The sequence below is a fragment of the Pogona vitticeps genome, chromosome 1, assembly GCF_051106095.1.
Source record: "Pogona vitticeps strain Pit_001003342236 chromosome 1, PviZW2.1, whole genome shotgun sequence".
Lineage (NCBI taxonomy): Eukaryota > Metazoa > Chordata > Lepidosauria > Squamata > Agamidae > Pogona > Pogona vitticeps.
The window spans coordinates 198,408,963-198,422,210 of record NC_135783.1 but is presented as its reverse complement, the minus strand read 5'-3'; the positions used below and the strand labels follow the sequence as shown (position 1 = coordinate 198,422,210).

The 13,248-nt window shown below is 40.5% G+C and overlaps 1 protein-coding gene across 1 annotated transcript in view; it reads right to left on the bottom strand.

Annotated features, from left to right (window-relative positions):
- LOC110084610 (titin) overlaps positions 1-13,248 on the bottom strand; it is a 299,695-nt gene that overhangs the window by 69,415 nt on the left and 217,032 nt on the right. Inside the window, exons 232-249 of the mRNA XM_078386905.1 lie at positions 12,953-13,143; positions 11,075-11,504; positions 10,451-10,759; positions 9,378-9,526; positions 8,471-8,500; positions 8,227-8,356; positions 7,835-8,134; positions 7,426-7,743; positions 7,020-7,316; positions 6,635-6,934; positions 5,449-5,763; positions 5,162-5,310; positions 3,805-3,955; positions 3,369-3,650; positions 2,963-3,265; positions 2,532-2,834; positions 2,147-2,428; positions 21-320 (exon numbers count right to left, since the gene is read on the bottom strand). Of these exons, the coding sequence (XP_078243031.1) occupies positions 21-320; positions 2,147-2,428; positions 2,532-2,834; positions 2,963-3,265; positions 3,369-3,650; positions 3,805-3,955; positions 5,162-5,310; positions 5,449-5,763; positions 6,635-6,934; positions 7,020-7,316; positions 7,426-7,743; positions 7,835-8,134; positions 8,227-8,356; positions 8,471-8,500; positions 9,378-9,526; positions 10,451-10,759; positions 11,075-11,504; positions 12,953-13,143 (4,539 nt within the window). The remainder of the gene's footprint in view (positions 1-20; positions 321-2,146; positions 2,429-2,531; positions 2,835-2,962; positions 3,266-3,368; positions 3,651-3,804; positions 3,956-5,161; positions 5,311-5,448; positions 5,764-6,634; positions 6,935-7,019; positions 7,317-7,425; positions 7,744-7,834; positions 8,135-8,226; positions 8,357-8,470; positions 8,501-9,377; positions 9,527-10,450; positions 10,760-11,074; positions 11,505-12,952; positions 13,144-13,248) is intronic.

Genomic DNA, 13,248 nt, shown 5'->3' with positions numbered 1-13,248 from the left:
TGGGTGACTGAGCAACATACTGAAACGATCCTTGGCCTTCATTTCATCAGATTCCAGGGGATCGCTCATGCCATACAAATTTTCAGCATAAATTCGGACAACATAGTCTCTTCCTTCAAGCAACTTAGGGACTTTGCATGTTGTTTTGACACAGGCTGATGTGACTGGCATCCAGATGTCCCGGTTGGCATCTCTCTTCTCAATAATGTAATTAGTAATTGGGCTGCCGCCATCATCCAAAGGAGGCTTCCAGGTGATAACAAAATGATCCTTATGCACTTCATCAAAAATAACTGGGCCGACTGGAGGTGTGGGACGGTCTGTTTAAAACACAACACAAATATTTGTAACTTTATCTCATATAATACCGCATAATTGCCATAGAAAATGTAGAAAGTAATACAGAACTAAAAATCTGTGATACTGAGCAAGCACCAGCACTGATAATACTGATCACCCCGCCGGCATGAACAACATACATGTATGTATGTATGTATGTATGTATGTATGTATGTATGTACGTACGTACGTACGTACGTACGAACGAACGAATGAATGAATGAAATGGTCATGGTTTACATTTATAAATGAACTGTATCCCTTTGTTTTCTTTCACAAGCTATTGGTTTTTCACAAATATAAATCAGCTGTATTGTGTTTTTTGCAAGTATACCACATGCTATTTATAACAATAAGTTATATGTGTGAGTAAGTTTTGTTTATCCTTTTATATATACTTCAAAAGTAAGCCTTTTCATAGATAAGCCTCAAGCATGCCTCAGATAGTAAATGTTTGAGAAAGCTTGGTCTAGAGCAAATTCACTGTACTGCTTGTGTAACTTGTTGGCTGTAATGTTATTGTTATAGCATTTGATTGGGTCACTTTTCTAATATCTACATTGCCTTTGCAGTTCTGCAGGCAATAGTGGTCAGTTGTACTGCACCAAAATAAAATGGCTGAGGTAAATAGTACAAAATCCACTGGGCTGGGTGCAGAGATCTGTGAAGCGAACTCTACTAGCACAACCAGGTTTTCCTGCTCTCTCTTTCCCTCTGAATCACTTCCTGCTTCAAGCAGCATCTGGTTGCTGGGAAGACATTCCAGAATGGGGTGGCAAGTGTTCCAGAGACTACACCGTGGAAAGGGAAGTAGAGGAAAACGCAGCCTCCTTGAGTGGGAACACTTTCTGCTTTGACTCTGTGAGCTCACAGATTGTTTTCTCCCAAAGCTTTGGATGACCAAGAGCTGGAAGGACAGGGTCAAGACATCCTTTGATTACATCTCTCAATTTAAACATGAATGTATGTTCCTAGTTCGTTAGGGTGTTGTTCAGAATAAGAACACATTCATGAAGTGCATCCTAAAATATGGGAATAATTAGGGAAAACCAAGGATTGTTCATAAAGAAACTGAACATTTGCTCATACCAAAGTTCAGTGGACTGCACATTACGTCAAGCGTTGCAACACTGATGGTGTAAATCTTGGCTGTGAATTGCCATAAGTTAGGAAATTAGTATAAGAACTTGTGAGCCAATTGCAGGATCTATGTTTTAATGATAGTATAACATAATCAGCATAAATCTTGGTGGTGAATGTTAAAAAGACAGTATGCGGCCTTGTAGGATTTTGGTCAGTATAACTCACTTTGTGACACATCAGCCTATCCTTATTTTTTGTAATTCATATACAGTGGTGCCTCGCTTAACAAGCGCCCCGCTGAGCGATTAAATCACTTAACGAGGGGCTCTGGGCCATCGCTGGAGCATTCGCTCAGCGATGGCCCCTATGGTGTTTTTTCACTTTGCGATATTCGCTAAGCGATTCACTTAGCGAATATCGCATAACGAAGCGGGGGAGAACAGCTGATCGGCGGTTCCAAAATGGCCGCCGGAAGGTCCGCGCTGCATTTTCGCGCCCTGCCCTTGCTTACCGAGGGCACGAAAATGGCGACGCTATGGAGGAAGATCGCTTAACGGTGAGTTTTAAAGCCATAGGAATGCATTGAACAAAGTTCAATGCGTTTCTATGGCTTTTAAAATTCCGTTTAGCCATGTTTCGCTATAGCGAAGGTTAATCCGGAACGGATTAACCTCGCTATGCGAGGCACCACTGTACAAAGAGAGATAAAAGCAACAGCACGTACCAACTACAGTCACTTGACAGAAGCCTTTTCTTGACCCTGAGCTGTTTTCTACAACAACGGAGTATTTGCCGGAATCTTCCCGGGTAGATTTTAATATCCCTAAGCAAAGAGTTGCTGGAGTCGTTTGGATTTTGGTCCGTTTGTCTTCTTTCACTGTAATGTCATCTTTGTACCAAGTAACCTTTGGTGCTGGTTTGCCTGAATAACGGCCAGTGAGACTGAAAGCTTCTCCTACACGGACCGTGAGCTTATCTCTGATGTCAAGTTCAAGTTGTGGAGGAGCTAGAAAAATTGTCAAAGAAAACAGAAAAATAATCATTGATCTTTATTTGAAAACTGCAGGAGGAATTCACTTTGATTGCTTTTTTAAAAGAAGGAAACATACCAATTTCATCTTTGCATGTGATGGGTTTTGTGCAAAATGATGGTTTGCCTTGTCCCACAATATTACAGGCACTCACACGGTACTCATAGGTGTCACCTTCTTTCAGTCCTTCCACTGTGTATTTCCTGTCCAGCATTTTCTCTTTTGTAACTCTAGAAAACTTCTCTTTTCCAATGAGACGGCTTTCCAAAACATACATTGTTATATCAGAGCCACCATTATACTTCGGTGGGTTCCAAGTCAGTGAGACCGAATCCTTTGTTACCGCTTTCACTTCAAGATCTTCCGGCCTCTCTGGTACAGCTGGAAGCAAACATATGCAAAGTGTCAAGTATATCCTATGCGTCCGTTCTGCGAAACAGGACTAATTAGCTGGGTAAGTTTTACTTGTGCTTATTATTATGGATAACATAACAGAAAAAAAAACGTACTTATAGGGTCTCGGATGAGAAGTTCTTTTGTCGTCTCCACAAATGGACCCATGCCAATGATATTCTCGGCTGCGATTCGGAAGAAGTATGCTTTGCCTTCAATCAGTCCCTGAACGGTAGCGTTCTGTCTGGTGACTGTGTACGATACTGGTGTCCAAGCCCTGTGGTCCGCTTCACGCTTCTCAATGATATAGTTAGTAATAGCTGAGCCACCGTCGTCTTCAGGAGAGAACCAGGTAAGTTTGCAAGAGTCCGAGGTCAAGTTTTCAGTCAGGAATGGAATGCCAACGGGACCTGGTACGTCTGTGAAAGGAAGATTAAGATATATTCAAGATGAACTTTTACTGTCTCCTGCATGGGATTTAAACAATAGCACAACATGCTTTTTCCAGCCTTTCCTGCTTACCTAGCACATCAACGATAACAGCCTTCTTTCTTTCTCCACCTGCATTTTTAGCAAGCAGGGTGTAGATGCCTTGATGGCTTCTCTTGCAATTCTTGATGACCATAGAGGAACTAATAGCCGTTTCCTCAATGTTAGCCTCTCCTGGGAGAGCTCGTTCGTCCTTCGTCCAGGTAATGGTAGGAGGCGGCTTTCCTGAGACATATGCTATAATGCGGATCACCCCGCCGGCATGAACAACAATTCTGTCTTTCACATGAGCATCCAAACTAAGGTCAGGAGCAACTGTGGAAACAAGCAATAAATCTCGTATGTAGGTTTTCATTCCTTTACCAACATAACAACCCCCCCCCACCAACAACAAACCCAACCCCCAAAAAAAAGAAAGAAAAAGAAAAAAGAAGCAGAGAAAGACAAGATCTTTTATAATAATTGTTACCTATTCTGTCTTTTATTTCAATGACTTCCGTAACATCTCCAGGTTCTCCAATACCAGCAGCATTAATTGCCCTGACTCTAAATCTATAGAAACCTCCTTCTTTTAATCCTGCGACAACAAACTTGGTTCCTCTTATTTCTTTATCCTTTGCCTGAAAAGGAAAAATAATTTTGAGTCAACCAATAGCAGAAACTGTTTAAAGAAAACTATGTCCTAAAAATGGGCACCCAGAGGAAACACAGTCTTTAATGTTGGGCATCAATATTTCCTTACACAGAAAGACAGTCTGTAACCACGCTAGATCAAACCAAAGGCCTACAAAGGTCATGTGGCAGCCAGTGAGTTGCCTCTGGGAAGCCATGAAGCAGGGCATGAATGCAACTGCACCCTCCATTTCACAAAGTCCACATGGTATAGAATGTAATCTTGCCTCTAACACTGAAGGTAACGTATCGCCATCCTGTCTAGCACTTGACCTCCATGAATATGCCCAGACCCCTTTTAAAGTTATTAAATTTGTCAACGTTTGCTACATTTTCTGGCAGTGTAGGGTGGTTAGACAATATAATGAGTGATGGCAGCTAGATGAACCATGTCTGTGACGTCAGAAACCTGCCACATAGCAACACAGAGAGGTGTTTTTTTACTCTTCTAAATTCAATTCAATGGTACAGGCAATATAGCTATAGTACTTCTACACTCATACTTCCAAGGGGGGGGGGGAAGAAATTTTACATCTGATGTACTGCCTGGGGAAATGTACTTTTATGTGTGGTATACTAAAGAGGTCAGAATGTAATTGGTGTTCATGTAAGATTTGCATAACATGCTGTGGTTAATTGCTCCAAATTGATGAGATGTCATGATATATCTCAGTTGTATATTTGGCTGTGTGGCCAGGCATATGACTGAGACATGCCTCAGCATCTCATCAATTCGTTACAATTAGCTTTGGCAAGGTACACGAATGCTATGTCAATATCAGTAGGATACTGGCTTGCGTCAGTGTTGTTGTTTTGAATTGTATTGTGAAATATTACTCTAGAAAACGTTAAGTTCAACAGAACTTAATCATAACAATTTCTTGATTACTGTCCTATTCTGGACAATGAGATGATTAAGACCAGGGTCTTACCCCAGACCCTGTTTGCAGCTAAAGGTTTCAGGGGGAGCAAAGGAACCCTGATGTGGCACAATGCAGCTCCCCTGTGTCACTCTGTCATCCCCAGCCAATCAGGAGGATGCTTTCTCTTGTGAACCTTTAAAAAAGTGGTCTCGTTCAGCTTGATGTCTATCATCCCTTCCTTAACTCCCACACAATGTCTGAGAAAAGTTCTGGTAGCACCACTTTACCTACCTTTTCCCATTCTTCTTTTCCTTCCTCTTTATATTCAACTAGGTAGCCAGTGATTCTAGAACCGCCATCTTTTAACGGCGGAGCCCACTCAAGGTCAACTGAGGATTTTGTCCAGTCAGTTACTTTTGGAATAGGAGGACCAGGTGGAGCTGAAAAATATGATCATACCATGTTGTTATCAGAATAGTTATTTATAATACATTCCTATTTTGCCATTTGGAAGTATGCCTTCATTTGCATTTATTCACACAGACACACACAGAAACATTTAAAATGAAGCTATTTACCAATTGGGTCTCTTGCAGTTGCTGGATCAGATGGCAGGCTTGGTGGGCCAACGCCTGCTGCATTAATAGCGTACACACGGAACTGATAATCTGAACCTTCAATAAGGCCTGTTACTTTGTAAGAAACTCCCAGTGTCATAGGCTTGATAGGATCTCGGTTAACTCTTGTCCACCTTTTTCCAGTAGTTTCTTTACGCTCTAGCCAATAGCCTGTCACAGGGGAGCCTCCGTCATATTCTGGTTCCTCCCAGTTGACTGTCATCGAGTCATGTGTGATGCTGCTAACTGTTGGCTTGTCACAAATTCCAGGGACGGCTAAGGAAAAATGATACAGAGACTTGAGACCAAGGCACTGAAAACCGTGTTGTACTAATGCACGCTTATGAATGGTACTCTGTGTTGTTATAGTTCTCTTAGACCAGTCTTTCCCATGTTTTGTTACAACCTGAACATGCAACCTAAAACCTATATTTTGCTGTGGAGGATGCAGCTCACAGGTGCTACAATGACATTCATTGGGAGGCATGTAGAGCAATACTGTCCATCTTTGCCTCCTTTCTCTCTATAGTCCCTCTCCTCTCTTGCTATATTGTGCTGTAAATACGAGTTCTTTCATTAGTTCTCAGCATCCTGTACCAAGCACCGTAGCTGAAGCTCTCCATCTTGAGAAACCCATTTTACTTCTGCACTAGATGCCAGCATTTCTCATGAGTTGGTATAGCAGTGCCAATGTGAAGTATGGCTCATGTCCAATGCTGGACTAAGGCCTGATCAACACTGGGCACTACACTTGATTATATATAGCAGGGCACAGGATTTAACTGCAATCAGTTTAGTATTTCTTCGTTCATTATGAAGACTGACACCAATAATGTCCAGAAAGGAACATTAAACGTCATCCAACACGGTACACAGAATAGATGCAATTAAATTATCTACAATCTTTTTTTTTAAAAAAAGTATTTTAGCATGACATAGAGAAAAGAATTAATCACAGAGGTTTTATTTATGAGAAGTTTAAAAACTGTTATAGACATAGTATATGAGTCCTACATAACTTCAGATAAAATTTTAAAACTTAACCTGCTGCTGTGCAATAAAATAATGTTATTCTTTATGATGTGGTTTGCTAGAATCCCCCAGTAAATGCAAGACGAGGTTATGCTGATGGCAAGTATATACATACTGAAAAGATTTCTTGCAGTTTCAGGTTCACTGTCGAGAGGTTCCCCAATGCCATATTTATTCTGTGCCATGATGCGGAAGACGTATTCATGGCCTTCCAGCAGTTTCGGTATTGTATAGATGCATTCCTTAGGCTCATTGGTGACAGGGACCCAGGTCCTTCTGTTGGCTTCCCGTTTCTCAATGACATAGTTAGTTATCTTGGAGCCACCATCATCTTTGGGAGGAAGCCAAGATATTGTCATGTGATCAGCTGAAATAGCCTCAAATTTAATGGGTCCTTCTGGTGGTCCCGGCCGACCTGAAAGACAGATTTTACAAATGGTTATTTGATGCCCAACTTCACCCTCATGGAGTGGGTAGAGAATCAGGTTGCAACAGCTTACCAAGAACATTCAATCTCATCTCCTTTGAATCAGTTCCAAATTTATTGACAGCTGTTATAGTGTACAGGCCGGTATCCTTTCTGCGGGACTGCTGTATCAGTAAGGTGCAAGAGTCTTCGCCCACAATCTTGTTGACATGCTGGTCATAGATCACTGGCAACTTGTCATCAGGTTTCTTTACAGGGGCTCTGACCCAGGTTAAGGTAGGGAAAGGCACACCCTTTATTTTGGCTACAATGTTAATGTCTGTTCCTTCTTCTACTTCCATAAACTCTCGGAGTGTGATCGCTGGAGGGCCTGTAAGCAAAAACAAGCAAAGATGATATTGCCAATACAAAGTGCAGGGAAGTCAAAACGCTTGAACTGCCTTTTGAAGTAAAACAAACTCATCTTTTACAGCACTTACACGTCTGATCTTTGACAACGACAGGCCCCACTGTAGCTGATGGTCTGCTTGGACCAGCTTCATTTACGGCTTTCACTCTGAATTCATACTCATCGCCTTCTTTGAGGTCTTCAACAGTGAACATGGTTTCTTCCACATCACGCCTGTTGCACTGTCTCCAGGCTTCCTTTCCTTCGCCTGTACGATCCCAGCGGAGGCATTCAATATTGTAATGCGTCACAGGAGCACCGCCGTCATTCTTGGGAGGCTTCCATGACAGGTTTACTGTGTTTTTAGTTATAAGGCCAATCTTGAGTTTGATAGGTGGATCAGGAGGATCTTTAGAAACAAAGAGAGGCGTGTAAGCACTTACTTCACATTTTATAACATCTTTGATGAAAGCCATCGTTCCACCCTCAGTTTAACTCACGGATTGGATCCCTTGCGGTGGTCCTCTGAATTGTATCTGCTGGGGGTCCAATGCCAAAGCGATTTTCTGCCCGTACACGGAAGAAATACTGCTGCCCGGCAATTAGATCAGGGATGATTAAGGACGTGCCGGCACAGTTTGGATTCACTTTGGTCCAGGCCTTGCCTTCAACTGTTCTTTTCTCAATAATATAGTTTCTGATTCTGTCTCCACCATCATTGTCCGGCATTTTCCAGGAAAGTTTACAGCTGCATCTTGTTATATCACTGACTTTTAAGTCTTTTGGTGGCCCTGGTACATCTGTGTGAAATACAATGGAAGAATTATTACACAACTGCCTTTCAATCACAGTATTGATGAACGGGTGCAAAAGTAGAATTTATTCTGTTTACCCAGGACATTCACTCTGACGTTTACAGTTTTCTGCCCTGCTTTGTTCTTAGCTGTAATACTGTATTTTCCTGAATGGCCTCTGTTGCATTCTGGGATAGTAATTACTGAAGTGGTATCAGTTGAATCCACCTGCATAAAATAAAGCAAAGCTGTTTATTCAGAAAATCTAAAATGACTGGAAAATTAACTTTCAGATGTCAGCATTGTGAAAATAAGTGAACGAAAGCACAAACTATTTCTTACCGTGGCATCTTCAGGTATAGTATGCACATCCTTTAAACAGAGAAAAACAGTGAAAACAGTGAGTATGAGAAGTTTAATAACTAGTAAATAAATATGAACGTGTTTGAGATAATACCAAATTAAAAGTCCAAAATTCAGACAAATTGATTACTCCAGTCTCTGAATTTAAGTACATGAGGTCATATATCCCAATTATAGGAGGAAATGGGGAAAGATTTATGACAACTTAATCTTGAAATCAAGTGGTTGGAATGAGACTGCCTGTTGTCCCTGTTGTCCCTCCTGTTCTGATTAGTTCAAATGTTAAAGGATCAATTTTTCAAAATGATATATCACTGACATTATAGATTATCCAAAATCCTTAAAAAGAATATGCCTTCTTGGAGATGTCTTTTAAGAGCAGATTCAATCAATCAATCAATCAATCAATCAATCAATCAATCAATCAATCAATCAATCAATCAATCAATCAATCAGATGTGACCCAAGAGAGCCCTGGACATAATCTAACCCATAGCCCTAAAATAGCTCTCATAAATCTTTGGATCGAAAAAAACAAGCTTAAAAGTAATTCTAGTTCCTTGGGGTATGGCAAGAACTTGCATAGCTAAACTAAACCTAAAAAGCAAAACAACCCCCCACCCTTCACTTAAGGATTGATTAGAGAAAGTATGACGTGGTAGAGTGGATAAAAGCAACAAATCAACTAACTCACAGAGCTATCCAGCCAACTATATAATTTATTTATTGAAGTATAATTAAAACCTAATCCCTTCTCCCTCTATAACTTGGAAGGGTAGGACTCTTTAGAAGAGTGGTAAAATTTGTCCAAATTAAAAAAAAGAAGAAGTTGTTTCAATAAATTTAATTACAGGCTTGAAACAGTCTTGTTCTTTTTGTTACTGACCTTTAATACTTTCTTTGCTTCTCCTTCAAATTCCCAGGATGTTTTAGGAATTGGACGTCCCTTAATAACTGCTGGAATTTTGATTGTAGTGCCAGTTCGGCAAGAGAGGAAGTCTTGGGCTCCAACATCAATATATACTTCTGGCTCCTCTGCAAGATATAAACAATACAACAAAGATTCATGTAGCTGCCACTAAATTGTATGTTGTAATAATTAATTACTTTTAAAAAGTGTATTTCTCAGCTTTAATTTCATAACACTAGCATTTTACTGAGGGATCAAATACAAAACAATCAATAGTTCCTTTTCGGATCTTTGTAGAATTTCCATCTGCTTATCCAATATAGTACCTGTGTTACTAGACTGATTCATGTGAGATGACAAAAATGTTCTAACTCCTTGTACCAATAACGTTCCTCAGTAAATTGATTATGCTGTACTGTATTTTATAATTCTAACTTGCTGAACAGCAACTCCAGCATTTCAGTTCACACATCTAGTCTCTTACCGCTTTTGTATTTTTATTTATATTCTAGGACAGCATTTTTCAAATGTATGCAAATTCTGCCTGACCTGGAAAGGCTGAATTATTGAAAACCCCACCCCACCCCAGAATCAATATCTGTATATCTGTACTTCACTTTTAAGAAGCATAACTCTGAAATCACTGCCACAGGGAGATCAATGTCACTAAATGAATGAATGAATGAATGAATGAATGAATGAATGAATGAATGAATGAATGAATGAATGAATGAATACAGCTATTTACAAAGCAGGATTAAATATCAACAGATTCATCTGGAGCTATGGGGGTGCTGCTACCCATCATCATCGTCGTCGTCGCCGCCGCCGCCGCCATTGTTGTTGTTGTTGTTGTTGTTGTTATTATTGCTAGCCCATTATTGCTAGCTCTTAATGTCAAATTCCACCTCCATCTTCTTCACTTTTATCACTGGCATTTTCTGATTCGTGGGCTTCCATCAATTTCAAATACCTCAGAAGAGCCCATAAGTAAAAGGTTTGAGAGGTACTCTTCTTGAGTAGGAAAAATTACTTCCCAGAACTCTTACCTAGTATATCCTTGCATTCTATTTCAGAAGTTGCAAGGCTTGGTTCAGATTCTCCTGCAGCATTCACAGCTTTTACTCTGAATCTATACTTCCTGAGCTCTTTCAGGTTGGGCACAACACATTCACAGGTAGGGAACAGCTTGTCTGGTTCATTCACGTTCTTCCAATCTGAACTCCCTTCTTCTTGCATTTCAACGATATATCCTTTAATAGGACTGCCACCATCTTTTTGTGGAGGTTTCCAGGCAAGAGAGATTGTTGACTTGGTCCTGTCTTTGACATCTGGGCATGATGGTGCACCAGGAGGAACTATTGACCAAACACAAAACATTCCAAATTAGTACTATGCCTGCTTGTCCTGCTATAAAACTCTACATGGAATCTTAACACATGCAAAAAAAAGCTATTGCACAGCCTCATTTGAATGATATGAAAATAGAGTTTAAAAAATATGAATTTACTTTATATTTTTTCTAATACAGACAGAATTCAGAAAAAATGCTATATATTATAGATCACATGGATTGAGCATTAAGTGCTGAAATCATAGACAATTTACGTTCTAGAACTGGCAAATTAGGAGACCATTTAATACTGAATGGTTTTCATGAACTTTATACGTACAGACTGGGTCTGCAGCTTCGTAAAGATCAGATGGTTCACTGGGAGGACCAATTCCAGCAATATTTATAGCCATCGCTCTGAACTGGTATTTTACACCTTCAATCAAACGCAATACATTGAATTCCAACCCTTTCACTGCTGGTTTTGTAACGGGAGCTCTGTTGACGCGAGACCAATAGACACCTCCTTCTTCTTTCTTCTCTAGCCAATAGCCAGTAATTGGGGCTCCACCATTGTCTAGAGGTGGTTTCCATGTTACCAGCATTGATGATCTAGTGTGGTCTATAACCTTCGGTTTCCCAGGGGGTCCAGGAAGACCATAAGGATCCTTGATAACCACTTTCTCTGAAAGGCATTCATCGCTTGTTCCAAATCTGTTGACCGCTCTAATTCTAAATTGGTATTGACCATCTGTTGTAAGTTTATAGACCTGAAAAATAAAACAAGATGAAATATTCTTTTTTTTAAATAAATCAATTTGCAAGGCAAGAGTTGTTTCCAAGACATTTAGCACAACTTACTCAGGGCAAAGTGACACAGAGCACTCAGTGCAATTTATATTTTTAACATGCCCAGAAGGGTCAAAGAAGTGGATTTCTCATACTGTTTCAGTGTATTTCTGTGCATTTGTTTAAAAAAAAAACACTGAATATGCATAAAGATATCAGTTGTGTACAAGAGCAAACAAAAAGTTCACCATATTAAATAGAAGTGTTGTTATATAAAATGTAATTCTTGGTACAGTTCTAGTGCATCCTAGCAAATTCCTCATATCACTTACATCCTAATATCTATGGTAGTCGTAATCATCACCATATGCCATCAGGTCAATTTTGACTTATGTGACCCTTTTCGGGTTTTTCTAGGTAGAAAGTACTCAGAAGTGGTTTGCTATTCTCTTATTCTGGGGGTGCTCTGGGACTGTGCAGCTTGCCCAAGGACACTCAGGCTGGCTCTTCTCCCCAAGAGGCACAATGGGGAATTGAATTCCCAGCCTCTGGCTCCACAACCAGATACAGTGGTATCCTGAATGACGACGTTCCGGGAAAATTGCTGTTAAGCGAAATCGTCATCATTCAAAAAGCCTTGAAACCCATTTAATGCGTTCCAATGGGGAAAATACCTCGTCGTCTAGCAAAGATCGCCCATAGGGAAGCCATTTTGTGAGCGCTGATCAGCTGTTAAAATGGCTGCCCTGCGAAGCATGGGTCCGGAAAACACAGGGCAGCTATTTTAGGAAGCCAATGATCATCGGGAAAAATTGTCGTCTTGCGAATAAACGGTCCGCAAAGCACAGACCAAATCGTCAAGTGGAATTCCCCCATAGGAATGACTGTTTTGCAAATTGATATAGAAATAGCAAAAAGTCATCGTTATGCAGTTTCGTCATACAGCGGGGTCGTTGTCTAGCGAGGTACCACTGTACCTAAACCACTGAGCTATCTAGACAGCACAGTAGCCATAGACATACAGAATTCTGTAACAATTCTGATCGTCTGAGTCCACTGTTAGATTTTATTCCAGAGGCAAAAAGGGAATGTAGAGATCTTCAGATTCTGACTACAACTCCCTTATGCTCCAGCCAGTATAGGGACTCGACAGGAATGGGAGAGATTATAGTCCAAACATCTCAGAGCCATGAGGTTGAGAAAGGATAGTGAATAAGATAGGGGTGCCTATTTAACTTTCCCCCATATAAAACAATGGCAAACAGAGAGTTTATATGCCTTGACCTTAAAGAAAAGGGAAATCATTGTGTAAGAAACAGAGAGGATGAGTGGCATTAACGCTACTCTCTCTAACTTTATACACAACCATTTCCCCTAAAGACCATACATTATAAATTTTATGTGTGAAATCAGGATGCTATTGGTTTACCCCGTATCGTCTGTCCACCACAGTGCTGGATACTTCTTCCCATTCGCTCTTCTTTTTGCTGGCATCACGTTTGTCAATGATATAATGAGTGATCTCACTGCCCCCATTATCAAGGGGGGCGTCCCAAGTCAAACAGCAAGATTCGGCTTTAATATCCGATACGGTGAGGTTCCTTGGAGGAGACGGACGATCTAAACAAAACCAATATTAGGATTATGTTAGGGCAGACTTGAGGGATGATGATGATGCTTATTATTTGAAAAAGAACCTTTTAAGCAGGCTAGTGGCATATTTAC